We start from the raw sequence: 21,593 nt of genomic DNA, 5'->3' as shown, positions 1-21,593 counted from the left end.
GACAGACAGACAGACAGACAGACAGATAGATAGATAGATAGATAGATAGATAGATAGATAGATAGATAGATAGATAGATAGATAGATAGATAGATAGATAGATAGATAGATAGATAGATAGATAGATAGATAGATAGATAGATAGATAGATAGATAGATAGATAGATAGATAGATAGATAGATAGATAGATAGATAGATAGATAGATAGATAGATAGATAGATAGATAGATAGATAGATAGATAGATAGATAGATAGATAGATAGATAGATAAAAACAGAACTATTTATTTCACAACAGAGACATACTCAGGCCATTTCTTTCTAGCAAAAACATTTTTTTATAAAAAAAACAAACGGCCTTTATGGAAATTGAGTCGGCTTCCCTCCATCATCATTCTTCCTCCACCATTTTACCATTCAGAAATGACTTTTTTATATCTTCTATTAAACTGAGTTATGTTTTTACGTTGCTTCAGCTCAACATTTAATCTGTCCCACTCCGCACACAGATATACACTCTTTGTTTTTCTTTATTCTGTTTAAGTGTAAAGAGAGAGAAACTAATTCAGCCGTGCACACCATGAGCCTTCATCTCACAGGTCCAGGAAGTGAACAAACAAATTCAGCATTTTTTTCTTTGTTAATCAGCCTTTCATTCTCTCCCTTGGTACTAATTATTTACTGAGCTTCCAGTGGGACACGGTGATGATATCATGGAATAATCTTAACTAAGCACTGAAGTAAAGAGCAATGAAGCATTTATTTCACCACAATTTACATATTTCCATTAGAGGTCATTATTAACGAGCAGCAAAGATTTCCTCCTTAGAAAGGAGCTGATACAGCAAACATTTGAAAGAATATACTCTCTCTTTTTTACCTATTTGCACAACTAACACTGCACATCATCCTGAACACAACATCCCTAAAACACAGTGGTGGCAGCATTATGATGGATGGAGCTAAATGCAGAGCAAGACTGTAATTTTAAGAATATTTAAAATTAGCGACCAGAGATAATGTAGCAGTTTATATTGACATATATTGAAAAGGTCCAGTTAAAGTCCTTTTAACTTTAACTGGATAAAGTTAAAGAACCTGAATACAACGGAGAAACTGTGGCCAGACTTCATAATAGATGTTGACAACCTTTCCATTTAATTCATTAGTGACACAAATAATCCAACAATAATCCAATATTGTTCCCAATGTACACTTTACTGCAAAAACACATTTATATTATGCACCAGTTAATATAAATGACCATTTTATGTGAAGCCTCATGTGGCGCAAGAATTAAATAAATGAAGAAACAAATATTAATTCAAAAAAATTGTCAGCTAATAGATTAATTAACTGGAGTACATACAGACTGAAAAAAGGCAGTTTGATAAAAAAAAATCTGCATATTCAGCAGCCATTAAGCCAAAACTGTTCTATATGTGTGTATCTGTATGAAAATATTTACATATATATACATTTAAAATACATATAACACTTTGTTTCTAGCTCCAAACTCTTTAAGTGGAAAGATTTTAGCTTCCCTTGTTCAAATTCATTAAATTCATTCATTTGAAATAAATGGTTTAAAGTAAAATAACTTTTCAATTCAATAAAAAGTTATTGAATTATTTGTTCATTTGTATCTTTTTAATTATTTCTACTACTGAATTAAACAAGCATAAGTGACTAAACAAAAAAATCTGTATAACGTGGCCATTTTTATCCTGTTAATGTCAGAAAAATCGATTTCTAAAATAATCGTTAGTTGCAGCCCTTACTTAATTTATCTCTCTCAGATATGTATTAAATGTGTAAGATGATAAAAAAAAATACATTTATTTTATTGTTATTAAAGAAAACATTCATAAAGTCACAGCTTGTATTTGTTCAGGAGAGCAACAGCTTTTCCTCCAGCTGCGTTTTCAGGAATCTGATCCACACCTGGAGCGCTGAGTGGGACGATGACTCATCGTCCAACTGCCGACGATGACTCCAAATATTTCACGCACGCACCCACGCTCTCCAGCACGCAGCTTGCGTGGAGCGCTCCTTCACGTGCACTCTCTCAAACGGGCATCAAAGCCATTTACGTCAAGCCAGACAGGAAGGAGAAAGCGGCTCCTCTGTCCTGCAGAAACACGTAAGTGGTTTGCACACAAGGAGTCACTTTGATCCGATTTCTAATCGCCTTATTCATGCGGGATCGCTTTAAATGCACCAAATGCGTTTTCTGCTTCAGATGAGAGGGAAAAGAAGAAGAAGAAGAGCTGATCTCTATGGCAGACCTCGGCTCGGATGGTTGTGCCATCGCCCATCCGGCGGTCAACTGTGAGCGAAAATAATTCAACCGGAGGACGAGAGATGACGAGCCACCGCCGAGCATCGCTGCTCGCCCTGTCGGCGCTCCTGGTCTTCACATTAATACACCAAACATCCTCATCCTCATCCTCATCCTCAGCAGCAGCAGCAGCATCCGAGGGGAGAGGCAGGAATAACAACCGGAGTCATGACAGCAGGCCATCATTTCAGATTAAAGACAGCAGCAGTAATTTCTCCGTCAGCGCGCTGAGACCGAAACCAGATGAGGAGGCGTCACCGATCTGTGCCTACAGGGTGATAGAGGGGGGCATCTGGGGGCAGCTGTGTTTTCGACGCACGCTGTTCGGGTACAGGTGCAACAAGGAGGACTGCAGGACGCAGGTGACTTTGGGGAACCTGGTGGCGAACCTGCTCGCCAATGGCAGCGTCCTGTTGCAGTGGAGCCACAATGGAGACAATAAGACGAGACAGAGCCCTGCCGAGCAGCCCGCTGGTTCTGGGTCACATGTAACGTCTGGGCCGCGGTCGATGTTCGGTGAGCGGCGCCACCAGCGCGGCGGGTTCGAGCTGAGCTGCTGGTGGAACGGCAGCTACACCCAGTTCGAGTGCGCCGGCGTGCAGCTGGCGGCGGGCTGCAGGGACTTCATGATGTCCGAGCTGCATGAGAACATCCCGTACCGAGTCTGCCTGCGGGCCCCGGCCCGGTCCGGCCCGCGTCGGAGAGCGGAGCAGCGGGACTGCGTGGAGTTCACGCTGCCGCCGTCAGGGATGCAGGACATTGTGATCGCCATGACGGCGGTAGGGGGCGCTATCTGTGTGATGCTGGTGATCATCTGTCTGCTGGTGGCCTACATTACAGAAAACATCATGAGCCCCACTACACAGCACACCTACTCCTACCGCACTCACTCACGCCACTGACGGACTAAATAAGCTAAATATCTACATAAACACGTCCCACAGTCATCGTTACAAGGTAGTTATTGTTCAGTGAACAGCACAGGTGCTTCTTGATAAATTAGAAAGGCAATTTAATTTGGAAAAAAGAGAAACTATTGTTGGTGATAATGGCCTACAGCTAATAAAACCCAAATGATGTCCTGGAAAATAGGGATAAGCCGCAAAAAGTAATTGCTAAAAAAAGCATGCTGATCACAGAATACTGTCCAAGAATATTAATAGAAAGTTTCATCGGGGAAGATTCACAATCAACAACAACAACAACTTCAGCCTTGAAAAGATGGTGAAGCTCACCAGTTTAAGAGTTTGGGTCAGATTCATAAGAGAAACCACACAAAGACAAATCCAGGACTGAAACAGAGACATCAGACTAGACTGTTTATTAGTTTTTCCTTCTTTTTTAAAGTAATACCTGGAGGCAGAGCGGGGAAACTCCTAATTAAAGCTGTTTTGAATCCAGTGTGAAGTTTCCACAGCATAGCCATGCCAAGAAATGTCAGAGTACTTTATGCTTCTTTATGCTAACAAGTTTCATGCTGATGTCGATTTCACTTTCAGGACTTTTCACCTCCCCACTCTGCCAAAAACTGGTTAAATTATCATGGTCTTACTGGGCTTGACTTTTCAGCAAATGCATCTGACTTGAACGTCACTGAGAATCGTGGAGAAATGTCAATAGGACGATGGGAGAAAATAATTTAAAAATCCCCTTATTTTGGCTTTCTGTAAAATCAAAGTTTTCTCATTTAAATTTGAGTTTTCATTTGCTGTGAGTTTTGTCAAAGTAAACAAAACTAACCACTTATGACACAACAATGTATGAGTAATAAATCTGTAAATGACTTTGATTTATTGAAATATCTAAATATCAATAAGAATCTAATGTATTAAGATGCACCTCATCATTTTACGACCAAATTGAAGCACAATTTGCTGTGGCTCTGCAAATAACACGCCTTTTAAACCTCTGCCATGGTGCACTGAACCAAAATTACTGATAAACTGTGTTTAGTACGCTAGTTTACTGTGTCGTTTTGTTGCTCCAGATTGTCTCTGGTGTGCCATCAGGCCGCGTTTCTACAGCAATACAAACAGCCTCAATCAATGGCTTAGGGTACATAAATCTGAGCGTGTGTCTATGTTGGGAATTAAATAAATATAACCTATCTAAGTTTGATTTATTCAGGTTTTTGCTTGTAGGTTTGCATACAGTGTTTGTACAATCTGTGAACGGCAATAGAAAACAGTGTGCAATCTCTGAATACTGTGCCAAACGTCTTTTAGCTAGAATCCCTTTTTTGTCCCGCTGACTGCAAATAAAAAAACTATGGGGCACCTTTTAATATCACACAGCTGTCTTTATTGTTCTCCTTGTGTAATTGGGTGTGTGATGTGACAGCGTCTTGTGCCATCAAGGTCAAATAAAAATATCTTCTATTGAGTGCTAAAAATACCTGAACAAGAGCATGAGCCAGCATCGAGAAAGAACAGCTTGAGGCCTGGAAATACTCTGAAGGTTCTGGAAAATACTTCCAAAAAAAGGACAGAGCTAACCTTTGAGGAATCATTATCTCACAACCTATTTATTGAAACGCAGCGCATTGAAAAACATTTAACTCTTGTAGATCACTGAAGGTGTGACGTGGTATCTAGCACCAACACATTGATAGTAGAGAGTTTACATCCTATAAGTTGCAATCTGGTTCCTTCTTGGGTTGGACTTTACATTTCAGTTCATCCCACAGTAGCTCAAGATCTTAGGTTCAGATCTCAGGAATATGGAGGCCAAATCAACTCATTAAACCAGGGGTCTCAAACTCCAGTCCTCGAGGGCCGCTGTCCTGCAGTTTTTAGATGAGCCACAGGTACAAAACGCTGGAATGAAATGGCTTAATTACCTCCTCCTTGTGTAGATCAGTTCTCCAGAGCCTTAATGGCCTAATTATTCTGTTCAGGTGTGAAGCAGCAGAGGCACATCTAAAAGTTGCAGGACTGCGGCCCTCGAGGACTGGAGTTTGAGACCCCTGAATTAAACACTGAAAAAATGAGAATTGAGGGGTCTTTGAATTTGCACAAACAAAATAAGTTAATACTACACAAGACAGTCATGTTTCTTGTATTTACACAATTGAATAAAGAACCTTTACTTAACTACAAACAATAATGAAACTACTAATTGTTCTTATGTTGACTTAACGTGACCCCTGCCGACCCCTCTAAGGGGCAAGGGTGTACAGAAAATGGATGGATGGATGATTTAACGTGATTAAATTAGTTTACTAAAACCATTGTAATCATGTTTTATCATCACTGGAAATGATGCAATATATCAAAAGATAATAATTAAATATGATTGGACAAGGATTAGAGCGGTCTTTTGAATCTTGACCAATAAGAAGACAGACAAGATAATTTTAAAGATATCACGATTGCCGTGCAGTTTCTTCTGACTATTCAGCCACAAGAACGCCAGACAAATCTTTGGAGGCACACCGATTAGGTAAGTGATCTAAATATAATTTTTTTGTAGTTGGGAATGAGTTTGAGAGTTTGAGAGTTTGAGTTTGAGTTGAGTTGAAGAGAATTACCACCATACCACTTCAGTCAAAGTTCTTGTCTCAGCTGGATCTCCATTTTGACAACCTGATGAAGCTGATCAAAAGAAGAGGAGGACGGCTTGGACAAATCCTAAGACAAATTGTTGCACAAATGGATGATGTAAGTGATATAGCCATAACACAACTAGCAATCTTTTTGGACAAACCTTTTTTTTAATGTAGAAAATTTAATTTTTCTTGTGTTAAATGTTCTCACTTTTTTACTTTCACTGTACTGTACTTTAACTTTATTAGTTTGCATGTCTTCACTATAAAAACATTTGTGTGCAGTAAATTATTAAACTTCAAGCACAAGGCTTGAAAAAAGAAATTTTTTTAAGTCTATAAAGTCATCTTTATATCTAAGTAGATGGATCTAAAACCATTGATACATATAGATGGATCTAGATACAGCTAGGTTTAGAGAAAGAGAGATTAACTTGCCATCTCTTCACATAGGATGTGGATGAAGTTACCATTGAAGAGGCTATTGGAGCCACCACCAGTGGCGCAAAAAGTGGGTATGCAGTGCATGCAACGCATAGGGGCGCTGCACTAGAGGGGGCGCCAAAACGATGTGGGGAACTTTTTTCTAGTCAGCATTTTATGTACTTAACAGATGTGTGTGTATGAAATGATCAATAACAGAGGAACAGCACTGATTAGGCGCCTCTCCCCTCCCATACAGGTAGCTTGGGCAGCGGCCCTTCGACAATGCATTTATTTTTTTTTTCTTTTAAATTTGAATTGTAGCAATGCACTCGACAACAGGGAGCCAAAGATGGGACTGCAGAAAAAAGACTCCGGGGCACAAAACAGAAAACGGAAGAGGGGGAGGGATAAAGATGTTGGAGAGACAAAGAAAAGCTTTTCAAAGTGGTTGAAAGACAGAAGGTAAGTAATGTCAGTGTATCAATAAGAGAGTTGTAAATATTCAGGTTAGCTTAAGCTAGCCTAAAATGACAGGTGGTTGCTGTTTTCTCCGTCGGACACCATTTATTCCGTATTGCTATAAATGTCTGATAGAAACACACCTATCACACACATCTCAACAATAAGCGTAATAATAATGACCAAAACAAAACACGGGAACTATTAGGGTCAAATAAATTGTCGTTGCGGGACCTAAATAGATAAATAGATTTTTTCACCTTAACTTTTTCTACTTTTCAATAATAATGAAAGAATATATGGATAACGTTTGTTTTACTGACGTAATGCGAAGCCCCGCCCCCCAATGACATCACCTTATAAAGCCGTTTTCAGCGTCTCTGGTTCCGCCATTTTAACTTCCTGCTTCAAAAGAACGGGAGCGGTGCTCACGGTGTTCATAGTTGAAACGCCGTGCCGTTTAACTTACTATAGGGGTTTATTGTTTATGTTTTGTTTTTGTTTTTTTCCTCACAGGAACCAAAAGAACCACTAGGTTTTAGTTTCTGACCGCTGGTGTCAATTAGTCTCAGCCGGAGAGTCGCAATGCCGAGCCATCCGCTGCGTGTAGCGGTTGTTTGCTCGAGCAACCAGAACCGCAGTATGGAAGCGCACAATATCCTCAGGTAAAGACGACCCGCCAGGAAGACGAGACAGAACAAGAAAACCACCTCCAAGTGAACCTGTGCTGTACGGAGGGGCTTTCCCAGCCGGTCACAACCCGTACCGACGCGGTGTCGGTCCGTCAGGCCTTTATCGCTCTCTAACAATGGACTCTCACTTCTGGAGTGTCCCACCGAGGGTGTAGCTCGCCCTGAACACATCCTGTTTACACGGCTTTGCGTGTGCTGGTTGAAGGAAACGACCGCACTGATTTTTCTCTTTAAAAAAAACAGACGCAGGGATTTTAAAACACAAGGCCTTAGTGATTAGATCGGTACCCCCCCGGCTTCACGTGTTGACAACAGCGCCCCCTGGACGGAAATGTTCCAGAGGAAGAACTGCAGTTGTGCAACTCCGGTCATTCAGCTCTTTCATAACACGATCTGAGGAGTTTCCTGCCCTTGTGTGTTTTTAATAGGAATAGTTTCTACTATTTATTTTATTTGTTTGAATATTTGTTTTACAATAAAAAAAATAGTTTTTTTTTAAGCACGGGAATAAGGATTTCTACACTTTAATCAAAAAACTGACTACAATAGGATGATCACTTATCTTGTTGACAATATTTAATATTGTATTTATTCTCTTGTTCTTTTCTTTTTTACAGCAAACGTGGATTTGACGTCCGATCATTTGGGACTGGGTCTCATGTGAAGCTACCTGGTCCATCCCCGGACAAACCTAATGTGTATGACTTCAAAACAACTTATGAACAGATGTACAACGACTTGGTCCGAAAGGACAAGGAACTGTATCCCCTTCGCACTCATTTTTTTTCCTTTCTTTCTCTCTCTCTTTCTCAAACACACACACGCCTAAGTAAACATGACCCATCTGAAAGTCTTACATGGATGGTATTGTTTGTTTGGAGTTTGGCTAGGTGGTCGTCTTGGGACAGCACAAACAATGGGAGCTCCTCAAATCAGACGCAGTCTGAAAATGTTTGACACATGGTTGTAAAATAAGGTGTGAAAATAACCTTGCAATCAGCAGTTGCATTAGAACAGTAAGTGGATTCTGTTGGCAATAGTAACCTGTTTGTCATTTTTCTATTTACTTTGTTTTTATATGTATATTTTAGATGGGTTTTTTAACCCCCTGTTTCATTTTTTTATTTTTGAATATTTTTGCACCATGATCAGTTTCTGGTGCCTTGGTTCTTTGCACAGCCTGGTGAGTAGATTTTATTTTGGTGGGTGAAAAAAAGAAAAACGATCTCTGTGGATAGCAGGTATGATGCTGGAAAACAAAACATACAGATTTGAAGTCCTGTGAAAACTCATGTTTAAAGCTGTAGTGTAAATGTAAACTGTAGATTTGGAGTAAAATTTAGCTTAATGGTAAGTAATCCTGGGTAGGTTCTATGGAAATACCTTAATTATGTGGAGAAAAAAAAATACCTCTGGGATTTGTTCTATATATCTTAATGCTCTTAGTTTTACAGTAGCTGTGCTACTTATTGTTAGTCCTTTTGCCCCAGATTAATTGAATGTCCATGACTTTAAAAAGATTTAAATTTCTGACCTACACAAGCAGTTTATTTAAAATTTTGACAAAATTAATGTGAAAGTTGTGCCAATTTAAAGTGTTCAGGCTCAAATTAATAGCTGCTCTTGTCATGGAAGGGAAATTATTTAGTAATTGTCTATTTTAGTTCAGGTGTAGCAAGCATCTTTACATTTTGTTATGTACACTTTAAAAGGTTTAAAGATTTTTTTTTTTTAAAAAAAAAAAAGGTCTTGCAGAATAAAAGACTTTCTAAATGTAAAGCATCAAAAAATGAAACTTTTAGCTTTTTGTTTTTTTTTATTTGCTCATGTGTAATCAGCAAAGCAAAAAATCATGAGCTGTATTCTGCTCTCAAATATTTAAATACATTGTTTTATAAAGTTAAAAAAAATGAAATAATGTAATGTTTTTTTTTTTTTACAAGTGATTTCTCTGTTATTAGGCTAACTTCTAGGATTACCTAAAGCATGTTTGGAAAAGCCACTTTTAAACTATTGAGGTTATGAAAGCTCAAAATATAACTTTGAAAAACAATGATTTATTTCATGAAGTTTTTGCATTTCTTTTTATTTATTCCTTTTAATTGTGCTGAAACCCTAGATCAGGGGTCTTGACTCCAGTCCTCGAGGTCCGGTGTCCTGCAGCTTTTAAGTGTTTCCTGGATCCAACACACCAGAATCAAATACATAAACCACCTTTCAGTATGCAGTCCAGTTCTCCATGGTCCCGTTGATGACCTCTTTATTTCACTCAGGTGGGTTGAAGCAGAGAAACATCTAAAAGTTGCAAGACCTCAGACCTTTTATGGCTTTAGTTGAAGACCTCTAATTTAGTGTTTGGTAGCCAGAAGATCAAACTGTTTCCCTTGTCCACATTTTTAAACAACTGAAATCTGATTTATTTTCTGAGTTTTAGACTAGCAGGTGCACAGACACCTATGAACCTTGTGCAATGTAGCAAACGCCTGATTTGTGATGCAGCAGGATATGCAGATATAGTTACAAAAAAAATGTAGAACCTGTAAGTAGAAGATGGAGAGAAAAGTGACGTATTGAAAATGTTGATTTTAATTAAAACTCTTCAGAATGGCGACAGTTGTCTAAACTTTATTTCACAGGAAGTGCAGTATTTTTCTCTTTAAATTGTGGACTAGTTATTGATGTCACCACCAGAGGGCACTGTTTGCTCTTTAATCAGATTATTCAAAGCTTTTTTTCCCTTTTTCTCTGAAGAGCAGTAGTTTCAGGCTTTTTAAACATTAATTTGTGTGTGTAGCTGTGAGAGGAGGTGATTTTGTTCTGTTTCTGTGGCTGCTGCTGTTTTCCTTGACTTCCTCACCTATCAGATATACACAGAATGGGATCTTACACATGCTGGACCGCAACAAGCGCATCAAAGCAAAACCAGAGCGCTTTCAATTGTGCAAGGATAAATTCGACCTGGTCATAACCTGTGAAGAGAGAGTCTATGACCAAGTCCTGGAGGGTGAGATTGTTTATTAAATATCAAATCACTGACTACAGATTCTTATTTATAACTCTTTCCAAACTATTTCCTCTGTGATCTTAAAAAAAAAATTACATTTTGACTTGTTTTTGTTTTTCTAGATTTGAATTCAAGAGAGCAGGAGACGTTACAACCAGTTCATGTAATCAATGTAGATATTCAGGACAACCACGAGGAGGCCACGTTGGGAGCCTTCCTCATCTGCGAGTTGTGTCAGTGTGTAAGTATCTAATTCAGGATTTTCTTCAACCATCAAATATACAGTCTATTAAAACTTTCAACCAGCCTGGGATCAGTTAATCTGTGTCTAAGTTGTGTCCATCTTCGTCGTCGTCATCAGATCCAGCACACAGACGACATGGAGAACGAGATCGACGAGCTCCTGCAGGAGTTTGAGGACAAGAGCAACAGGCCTTTTCTCCACACCGTCTGCTTCTACTGATGCATGAAACAAGTTTGCAATAAACACACACCCAGACCCCAAGCAATCAGTCGATAGAATAAAGAGAAGCAGGCTGCGCATTCTGCTGATGATTGATGCGCAGGAGCTCGACGCTTTGGGTCAGGACCTAAAGATTGAGAGCTACTGGAAGTAATGGTTATGATGGGTTGTTCCTCTCTGCAGAGGTTGGACTCGCTGCTCTCATTATGCCTTTATTCCTCTAGATCAGGGTTCGACCGCGGTCCTCCCCTGACCCAAAACGAAATCACTCGACCACATCTCCTCAGGGAGAGCCACGACCCGCAGCTCCCCTACGACCCTCTCTCATTTTTCTGTTCTTTGTTGTTGAGTACAGCACATTTACGCTCATTTGTTTAATTTTAAATTGCATTTTTGTTTAATATGAGAATTTTAATTTTGGTATGAGACCGTGTACATGTGTTTACACAGGAGAAACATTGATTGAGCTGTATATGTTATTTGTGCACCAGTGTGTTGTAGATAACCTGAATTAAGTTAAAGAGGGTGGGCTAGTGATGAATAACCAAACAAAGACATCTCAGAGGTGCTCCTGCGGTGGGTTTCATTATAATGTGATGATTTATATTTAAACTCTGAAATGCTGTCTTTCAGGGCATAGTATTTTTTTTGTAAATGTTTAAGAATTGAAGCAATGTAATTATTTTCAAACTGCAAGTTCAACTCTTGAGTGCCTGATTTTTCTGTATGTACATATGAATCTACTAAAGGAGACATGTAAGACATTTTACTGACTTTGTTTTATTGCGTTTTCTCTGATTTCTGAAAGTTAGAGCAGCCAATAAGACCTAGACTGTTAGATTAACATGTTTGTGACTTTCTGGAGGGAAAAAATGTACATTTAATTTTTGCTTAACCTTTTTCTTATCCTCTAGATTTCAGTTGGAGTCCAATGAAGACATTCACTTACTGAATGTCTTCAAATTATTTTCTATCTAAGCATGTTGGTAATCCTGATTTTACCTACAGTCAGTATTGGGTAAACTGTCTATCACAACTCTCTGATAGAGTTGTGTGCTTTAATGTCGACTCAGACAGACGAAGAAATTCAGACTAAGTGAACAACAGATTAATGGACTAAGAGCCAATTTAACTCGCCCAGCTGCAACAACATAAATGACTTTCAATTCTGGTAAAACAAACCAGATGAAAACAGGTCAAAAATATATGAGATCCACTGAGCTGAGAAGCTGGACGTTTGTTCAGATCTAGGGATCAAGATGCAATATTCTAATCTTAAGTGTCGTGTTTTTATTAGCTGTAAGCAGAAAATCTAAATAAGCAGAAATAAAGGATTCAAAAGATCAAACTCTGTGTAAGTTGTAGATAAAATGTGCTTCACTTAGTGAACTTATTACTGAAATAAATGACATTTTTAATGACTATTCAATTAAATTCAGTCCATTTATATAGCACCAACTGACAACAAATGTTGCTTAGAGGCACTTTACAAAAAATTATTTTAATTAAATCACGCATGCTTCCAATTGATCCTATTTATCTATAAGTTCTGTTATTTTATTCAAATTAATTAAAACGTTTTCTAAGGAAAGCCAGCAGATGGCAACATCTACTCCACCTCCTTACTCTGTTAATCAACACAGTTGCATATTTCATGGGATCTTTTAGTTTTCATCCACTGAATAAATATAAATGGAGTAAATATATAGTATATCAGTCACTCAAAGCACTTTACACTAGATCTTCATTCAGCTATAGCTTTATTATCTGTGATTACTCCCAAGAAACCTGTTTTCATTGAGACTTTCAATAACCACTTATTTGAATCGTTTGTGTATTTATCAATGTACAAATGAAATTTTACTTTTATTTAAATTTAATAAGTTTGTTTGGAAATAAAGCTATATATTCAGTTTACTCACTCCACACAAATCATAACCAGAGCAGAAAAAGTCAACAAAAATACCAATTTGAACATCCGGGACACTTTGCGTTTATTATTGACGCTTAAAATAAACGACTTTGGTCCCAACACTCAACCTTGATGGATACTATGACGTAAATAATAATAATAATAATAATAATAATAATAATAATAATAATAATAATAATAATAATAATAATAAAAGAAAACTCGTTCTAATTCCACAATCCAATTTCAAAATGCAAAATACTGCGTGGCGTATGGCAATCTTCAATAACTTTAATGAACTGCTATCCAGAACCGCACAGCATTCTGGGGGATGTAGGCAGAGGAAAGGCTTTAGCCGATCAACGTCTGAAGGCTAGTAGCAACAACTAACACTCACGCGCTCTCTGGTTACCTAGCAACAACTTGTTGAATAACTGGCCCAGCAGCAGTTTCACCACCGAAACTCGTTTCTGCTTATTAATAAAATAATAACAAAAACAATGGCGTGGAATAAAAACTGCAGCTAAAACAGTCACCAGTTTGACAGTATTTCAGATATAAAAAAAAAACAAAATAATTATCAATATTAACTTATGTGAAACTCTTATATTGTGATACAGTTGTCAGCCATATTGTCCAGCTTGACTTCAAACTGATTACCATTAGATATCCAGCTAATCATTGTATACTTCACAGGAGTTCATCCTCCACAGAGCTGATTCTCAGTGTAGTTCATCACCATCAGTCTGTGAATGGATGAATGATTGCATGTGATATAAGGGTCCTCTGGGTCTATATTTACCATTTAGTTGCAGTGGCTCAAAAATATTATTTGCACATGGAAACAGAACCGTTTCTTGTTAGAAAAAGGGTTTAATCATTCTTACAGAGAAACATGACTTTGGACAACATTCATAATAGTACAATGACAAACACATGGTTTTGTTTCTACATAAACTACTTGTTTACATTGTGTACATTTCATATGAAAATTAAAGATTCAGGCATCAGTTGTGTTACGAAGACTTAATTATCTCTCCCAACCGTAAACTAATCTTGTCTCAGTTTGGCCATCTTTCACATGAAGTCTCAGACCAGTTAGTTAAAAGGGCAGAACGCTAATCTTTCTAATCCAGACAGCCCTGTTACAACTCAAACTGGGGTTCCATCTTTCGGAGGAGAGGAGCCGGTCTTCTCCTGTTTTCCTGGTTTGTCTTCTCTGTCAGGTTCGGTTAAACCGTCCTTTGTTTTTTTAGACTCTGCTTCTGCTTGTACGACTGAGTTCCCACGTTTGGACTCTGCCGATTCTGGTTGTGTGTTTATTTCAAAGACTGGAGCAATGACCTCCTGAGCGTGAGGCGTCTCCTTCAGAGGGAGAGTGAAACCCATTTTCCCTACAGCAGCTCCGGCCCCAGCAGGCGGAGGCGTGAGGCTCTTCGCTGCCTCCTCCTCGGCACGGAGCCAGTCCATCTTCTGATGGTGCTGCTTGATGGCGTCGTCCACCCGAGCGTCGATCATGGCTTCTGTCAAGACGCCGTCCTCGGAGGAGTATGCTGCAGCCTGGAGAGGAAAGAAATAATTATATTCTTAAGATGTTGAACTTTAAAGAAAAATGATCCAAAATGATTGAGAGAAGCGTACCTGCCAGGCCACACCCAGCTTGGAGATCTCTCTTCCTGACATGCCCTCTGTCCTCTTGGCGATCTCTGAACACTTTTTGCCGTAATCAAACTGGGCGAGCTTCAGCCTCCTTCACAGAAACACAAAGCATGCACCGATTAGGGACGCAAGTTATTGATTAATTAGCTCATCTAAGGTTGACTGAACTTATCAGTCGACTAACGTTTAATTAATAAGCAGCCATTTTCTGTTTTATCAAGAGGTCCCACTGTCTTTCCATATAACATAAAGGGCTACTTTTTTCCTAATATGCTAATTTAAAATAAATAAATGTGTCAGTTGTATTAAACGCTGACTTAATAAACTGAAAATTATAGTTCTCACATTGTTAAACTTCTATTTGTAATATATAACAAAACAGAAACATCTTATGTTGCTCAATAGAAAAATAAAAGATGAGATTAAAATGTGAACAGAGATGTTCATACAGAGGTACCATCTGTAGTTGCTCTTGAAAACAAGTTTAACTTGTTAAACATTGTTGTGGGAACAACTATTTCTATTAAACTATTAATTTTTCCACATCAACATAAAGTGCATTAACTCACAACAGCCCTAAAAAAACATATCAACAGTGCTTAGCGTCATGTTTTCTCCCAGTCATGTGACATTTTTTTCTGCGTCATCATATTCGTAGCACATCCAGACCTCCAGTAGACGACGCCGCTCAGCTGAATGAGCGATATAAAGGTAATAACTTTAGGAGCGTTTTAGGGGTGTTTCATCTTCAAAACATAACCGCATAAAGTGGCATTTGCATCCCACAACAGAATCTGTTTGGACAGTTCCTCTTTTAATTTCTGAGACACTGCCGCCATCTTTGTTTTTGTAACTTGCTTCACCTAATGGGAACCAGCGGCGCCCTCTGCTGGATGGCGGCCAAACTACAACACTAAAAGAAGGTTGAAGCCGATGTTACTTGTGAATCTTCTGGAACTAGTTTTAATCTAATAAATCATTGATCGTCTATTAATCGTAGGTCGCTTCTATCTCACCAATTACCACTAAATTGCACTGTTTAATGATGGTACTTACTGTCGCCCTCCAGTGGCCGGCTCCAGTACGTATTTGTCAAAGTATAACCGCACCAGTCGCTCCCTTTCCTCCAGACCCGGCAGAGCAAAATTCACTATCTCATCTATTCGGTCATTGATGGCCCAGTCGAACTGCTCGGGTTGGTTACTGGCCAACACCAACATGAACCTACAGTACAGGAGAAATTAATCTTTAATCATGTTGGTAGCATTTTGGGAGAAGGTCAAAACCTGTGAGAAACACATTTTTACTTGTTGCTCTGCTCTCCAGTGCGATACAGGAACGCATTCAAAGTGGCCCTGAGGTCTTCACTGATCTTTTCCTACAAAGACGAGAGTAAAAGGTGATTAATTGTAACTTCTCTACATTACAGCCTCCTACTAACCACAGGAATCTTCCAACATTTAAGTTGTGATATGAAATGTCTTGCAAATGTATTCACCACCCCTGTAACTTGCTCACATTCACCCAAACCTCAATTTATTTTCAAGGGACTTTATGTAAATACACAACTATGAAACTATAAAGTAGGGCTGGATCAGATTTGAGGTTTTGCCTCAAACTGCACTGCTTTTTAAGCAGTGCCTCTTATCTGCTTAAAAATAAAAAAACAACGGCGTGAAGTGAAAACTGGATAAAACAGGAATGGTCACACCACTAGACTGGTCATATTTCAGATATGTAGAACGAAAAACAAATAAATAATTATCGATAATCGACCGACATGAAACGCTTACATCGTGATATATTTTTCTGCCATTTTGTCCAGTCTTAATAATAATTAACTTTTGCTATGAATGAAAACCTGAAAGGTCTGCCATGGATTTTTGATGTATTTATATTACTGTATTAAAAGGTCAAGTGGTTAAATAAAATCTACAGAATGTGGCATTTTTCTGGTGAGATTAATCATCAGAATACTAAAGAAAATCCCAATTGACAAGCCAGCATTGTTTGTTGTAAAATTACAAAACGTGGAGAAAAACTTACAGTGGCTCTTTTGCGAAGGAATGCATCAGCTTCATCCACAAAAAGCAGCAGCCTGTCAAAGAAACAAGTGTTGTAATATTTTATTCTCTGGGAAATTAAACCCCTGAACATGTTGTAATAATCTGTATTTCTTTAGCAGCGTACCCACGCCTGCTTGTGTTGGCCCAGTCGAAAACTTTATGCATAGCGGTCACACCGACCCGACCCATGGGTGCTACATCACCACCGGTCATTATAGCGTAGTCCATCCCAGAATGCATTGCCAGCTTCTACTCAACACACACAACAGCTGATCTTAACTACACATGTTTGAGGTCGACGTTTTCCACTCTCAGGTGCCAGCCGTACCTTGGCGAACAGGGTTTTTCCCGTGCCAGGAGGGCCGTACATGAGGATGTTCCTGTAGAGGCCGTTGTTCTGCCTCGTGTTTCTCGTTGCGATGGCAATGTCACGCACTCGTTCCTCCAAGGTAGGCTGGCGGAGGGAAAGATGCAACCATTACAAACGCTTTTAACATTTTAAATCAGCAGCATTTACTCATGAAATACACTTACGTTGAGCACAACTCCCTCAAGCGCGTCCTGAGGTTTGCTTTTCAGGCGCTTTGCTGTCTGAACACATAAACAGATTCAGGATTTGCTTTTAAACAGCCTGATGAGATGTGATTCACAAAGTTAAGATAAATGATGCTGTGTTTATTTCATCACCTTGACTGGATGCTTGATGGCCTCTCCCACGGTGAACCGGGACGTCTCACGCACCAGAGACGGTTTTCCAAGCCTGGCCTCAATGTAGCGTCCTGCTACTGCTGTTGCATTTCGGGCTGAATACACTCCTACAGCTAACAGGGTCAGGCCTGCCACCTAGTGGAGGAAAGGGAGAGGTTACTCAGGAAAACAGGTAAATGAGAAAAAAAACCCAGCAACTTGGGCTGGGTGAGGTGGCTTAAAAATAAAAATATATGTCTTATTAATATCAGATCCGATTTTAATCTATTTTTTCTACTTTCTTTAATAAGAAAAGAAGTTAAAAGTGACAGAAAATATTTTCAAAAAGTGGCTTTTATTTCAATCATCCCCTTTGTGATTTTGACGTACAAAGGTCTGACTATGAGGATTTTTGTTTAATTTACAAGAATACAGTCATAAAATTAGCAGAATAAAGATGCAATTTTACCAGAAGGACGTCTTAAAATTACGAGAAAAGAGACATTTTACTGCAAGTAAAGTTTTTCTTCTGTGTTGTCCACAGTTTTCACTCCATGCCATTTATTTTTTTAAGCAGTTATGAGGCAAAGTAGCAAAACATTAAACCCCCACTGGGAAAGTTACTCAACAAGTTGTTGCTCAGCAACCAAAGAGTGAGTGAGTTGCTAGGTAACCAAAGAGCTGGTTAGCGGATTCCACCAACGTTTAGCTGTGAGAGGTTAAGTAGCTAAAGTGCTGTTTTGGATCAGAGTTCAATAAATAATGTACATATTTAATATTCCATCAGATATTTTATTTATCGATAGTTGAAATATGAAACTGAAATACTTTTATTGTGTTAAATGTATTTAACTGAAACTTGGGTTTAGTTAGAATATTTCAGCTGTTTTCTTTTTGGTTGAATATTTTTCTTATCACTCACCGTGGCAGTAACTTTGTCCCAGTCAGACACAAAGGCCCTGAATCCTTCTCCAAACACGGCACCAGCAGTCCTAAATGTAAACACACACCAGCAGTCAGAACACCTGGACAAGGTCCGCCTGTCGCTCCTGAGCACAACAAACACTTTCTGACTGAAACTCACTTTATGGACTCCAGGACGGTCTGCCGGTGCTCGGCCGCCTTCAGTCGGATCTGCTCTCGGATTATATCTGCGTTTTCCCTCTCCACGCGCGCTCGGGCTTTCGCCTCCGCCTCTATGCGCATGAGCTCGTTTTTGTGCCTCAGCTCCATCTCGTGCTCGATTGTCGCTATGGAAACGGCGGCATAGCGACCCCATCAATTTGAGCTCAGCAGGTTTTAAAAGATCGGCGCAGTGAGGATCCTACCTTTCCTCATGGCTTCCTGCTTCTGCACGGATTCCTCCTGTTTGCGAAGGTTTTCCTCATTCAGGATTTGCTGTAAGGTGGGAAATTTGATCGGTCAGATGTTTTGGCATCTCGCTCCAAAGTGTTTTCATCTGAGCTCGCGCATGAGGGCCTCACCTGTTGCCTCAGCTGCTCCTCGTATCGCTGCCTGGCCAGCTTATCCTGGTACTGAGCTCGCTGTTCAAAAGGTAGAAAACAAAAGGGTAGCCAGACGTCTTCAACCTTCTGATTCCAGCGAGGCGACAAAAACACACTGTTCTCACCGCCTGATGCTGCTTCGTCTCTTCATTCAGAGTCTTCCTCCTCTCCTCTGCCTGGATGCGTATCTGGTCACCTTTGAGCTGCTCGACTGCTGCTTCATACTCCTGTTAAAAGACAAAACCCAAAGAAAATCTTCATAAACACACATTAAAAGTAAAGAATTTAGCTTTTCTATGTTGTTTTCGTGATAAAAAGGTTACCGTAAGACACCTAGTAATGCTACAAAAATGATTTACAAAGTCCATTCAAACAATAACAGAAACACACCTAGAGGGCTTTCAGGGTATTTATGCATTTAGATCTTAAATTACAGAGCATTTTTACACTTTGTGTTCATAATTTCATGATAAATGTGTCTATATAAAGACAGTAATTTTTCACACCTTCCTTGACAGATTTTTTATACATGCTATTTATCTAAATAATTCAGGCCTTAGAAAGACTGAATTATTATTGTACTTTTGAGGGAAAAAAAAGAAAACGTATCAGAAAATCAAAAATGTTCGACCTTTGGAAATTTTCTGAATTTTTTCTAGAAAATGTCTGAGTTTAATGTCAAAATGTATGAATATTTTATGGATAATTTTTGACTTTTCAAACTCAAATTATTTTGCCTAGAAAATTTCTGAAATTAATGCACATTTTTCAAGGACATTTTCCACTTTTGGAACTCACAAATGTCCTTTTTCGGCAGTAATGTACTGCTCCTAATAAAAAGAAAGGCTGCCATACAAAACAGCCTTTTTACAAATATTTGATGGCGCTTATTAGGTATCACACAGGATCAGGTTGGTTTGGATAGCTTTTCTTCTTAATAAATGAAAATGTTGTTTTAAAACAACTCTTATATTTTACTTTGGTTATTTTTATCCAATATTAAAAATTGTTTGATGATCTGAAACTTTTGAATGTGACAATAAATCAAAAAGCAAAGGAAATCTGCAAACAGAATTGTTAGAAATGTCTTTGTTGTATCTTATTGCTCTTAAATGCCGACGCGTCTTTGTACCTTCATTTTACTCTGGTGCTCCAGCTGAGTGCTCTGCTCCTGCATCCGAGCCAAATCCAGGGCTTCTTTGGCATGACCTGGCAGAGGAAAACAGCAAAGAGTTGCTCTAACTTCAGAGGACGTCTAACTATGAACACAAATATTATCTGCACAGTGCTATCGCTAATTATCGTAGCTTAACAGATCAACTGTAAAGCAAACTAGTGCACAGAAATTCATTGCAAATATATAACTGGAGGGGAAATAAACCAGTTTAATGAAGTTATCACTCTGGTGTGATTTTAATATTTTCAAAATGTGGTATTGAAATATACCAGGACCCAAAATAATTCAAGCATGTTTTATATCCACGTATAAAAATCTATGAAAATAAAACCTTTACCTCTGGAACACCTAAAAAGCAGATTTACTGATGGCTTCATGTAGGACTAAAGGCGGCTTTCTGCGTATTTGCACTTAAAAAAGAGAATGTAACTCTAAAAATACATGCCTGGAATCACTAATGTTCATACCAGTTCATTTTCTACATTCAGAAAATGAAAAATAATGAAAAATTCAATATTTCTTCCGTCTTACTTGAGAAATTTCTTGAATGAAAACTTTTGCCTTGAGTAAAAATAAGCTGAAGTAGTGCTACTCTTACTTGAGTACAACTTTGAGTGCTCTAATCACATGTGCTATTAGTTATGATTGGAGTATAAAAGCATGCCACACTTTTCAGCTTTCTAATTATATTCTTCCACCTTACAATTATGCATAATTTTATGGTCTATTATATAAAGTATGTAGATGTTTTGGGGTAAAGTGATGGAATAAAGGTGCAGTGCAACGAGTTTTAATACATTATTTCAAGGTACATCTGCAGGAACCTCCACTGCAAGGCTGTGACCTTTTCACTCTCACTGAATACACGTGGATGTAGTTTAAGCTTATTTTTGTTAATTAATGTTTAACTTCACTAATTAAACTAAGAACAGGTTCATCTTTATTCACAATTTAATTCATTTCCCTTGATGTAACCAGGTTAAAGCCCCATAGATATCAGGATCTCGTCTTCAGATCTGAAGCACAAATTAAAATTGTTACACAGAACAAAGATACCTAAAAATAATTCAAATAAATTAAAAACAAACAACAAAGACGTGTTGTTCTGATCCAGACCGTTGCATCACTTGGGTTGAACTGCAGAATGGATCAGGATGCACATGAGCATTTTTTTTAACTTATTCGCTTTATTATAGATGTAATAAATCCACACCGCTCTGTGCTGACCCACCCCGAACCTCTCGGAATACTTACGGGACTTGTCGAGCTCCTTGGCCGCCTGGGCAGCCCGCTCCAGCCCGGTGGGATCGAAGTTGCTCCATTTGTCCTTGGGTTTATCTCCACCGCCGCCGGAGCCTCCAGCCGGCGGAGGAGGCGGCGGAGGCTGGGTCGGCAGACCGGGAGGAGGTTCGGGCTGGCCCCTGTTCAGTCCGAACAGCCACGACATGGTACCGAGAGGGAATTAAAGCACAGTTTCTGCCGGTTCCGAGGAAGGATTACAGGTCTGTCACCGCACCTCCTCCACAAGCGTGACACGCTGAGACATACTGCGCATGTGCAGTGCGTAGCGGAGGTTCAGATGAAGAACGGTGGCGGCGATTGGCTCTCTGGGAGTATTCTATGTTTTAATTGGCTGTAGTAGAGGTGGACGTGGAGG

At 39.1% G+C, this 21,593-nt stretch overlaps 3 protein-coding genes across 3 annotated transcripts; 2 read left to right on the top strand and 1 right to left on the bottom strand.

The window, feature by feature from the left end:
- Positions 1-304: 304 nt before the first annotated feature.
- fndc10 (fibronectin type III domain containing 10) lies at positions 305-4,631 on the top strand. The gene is made up of 2 exons (XM_005807269.2): positions 305-2,144; positions 2,244-4,631. Exon 2 carries the CDS (start codon positions 2,300-2,302, stop codon positions 3,242-3,244), a length of 945 nt encoding a protein of 314 aa, XP_005807326.1. The 5' UTR covers positions 305-2,144; positions 2,244-2,299; the 3' UTR covers positions 3,245-4,631.
- A 2,534-nt stretch (positions 4,632-7,165) lies between these two features.
- ssu72 (SSU72 homolog, RNA polymerase II CTD phosphatase) lies at positions 7,166-11,699 on the top strand. Its single transcript, XM_005807270.3, has 5 exons — positions 7,166-7,436; positions 8,081-8,224; positions 10,328-10,467; positions 10,590-10,708; positions 10,829-11,699. The coding sequence occupies exons 1-5, from the start codon at positions 7,357-7,359 to the stop codon at positions 10,928-10,930; spliced, it is 585 nt and encodes a 194-aa protein (XP_005807327.1). The 5' UTR covers positions 7,166-7,356; the 3' UTR covers positions 10,931-11,699.
- Positions 11,700-13,695: 1,996 nt separating this feature from the next.
- On the bottom strand, positions 13,696-21,483 carry atad3a (ATPase family, AAA domain containing 3A). The gene is made up of 16 exons (XM_005807271.3): positions 21,191-21,483; positions 19,892-19,968; positions 18,885-18,986; positions 18,739-18,798; positions 18,583-18,652; positions 18,339-18,504; positions 18,177-18,246; positions 17,255-17,410; positions 17,102-17,158; positions 16,896-17,021; positions 16,692-16,816; positions 16,548-16,599; positions 15,809-15,879; positions 15,558-15,725; positions 14,484-14,592; positions 13,696-14,402 (listed from the first exon to the last, which is right to left on the bottom strand). Exons 1-16 carry the CDS (start codon positions 21,381-21,383, stop codon positions 13,995-13,997), a joined length of 2,010 nt encoding a protein of 669 aa, XP_005807328.1. The 5' UTR covers positions 21,384-21,483; the 3' UTR covers positions 13,696-13,994.
- Positions 21,484-21,593: the final 110 nt, after the last annotated feature.

The sequence above is a fragment of the Xiphophorus maculatus genome, chromosome 20 (genome assembly GCF_002775205.1).
Source record: "Xiphophorus maculatus strain JP 163 A chromosome 20, X_maculatus-5.0-male, whole genome shotgun sequence".
Classification (NCBI taxonomy): Eukaryota; Metazoa; Chordata; class Actinopteri; order Cyprinodontiformes; family Poeciliidae; genus Xiphophorus; species Xiphophorus maculatus.
The sequence above is the reverse complement of the archived record's forward strand: the minus strand, read 5'-3'. Positions and strand labels throughout refer to the sequence as shown.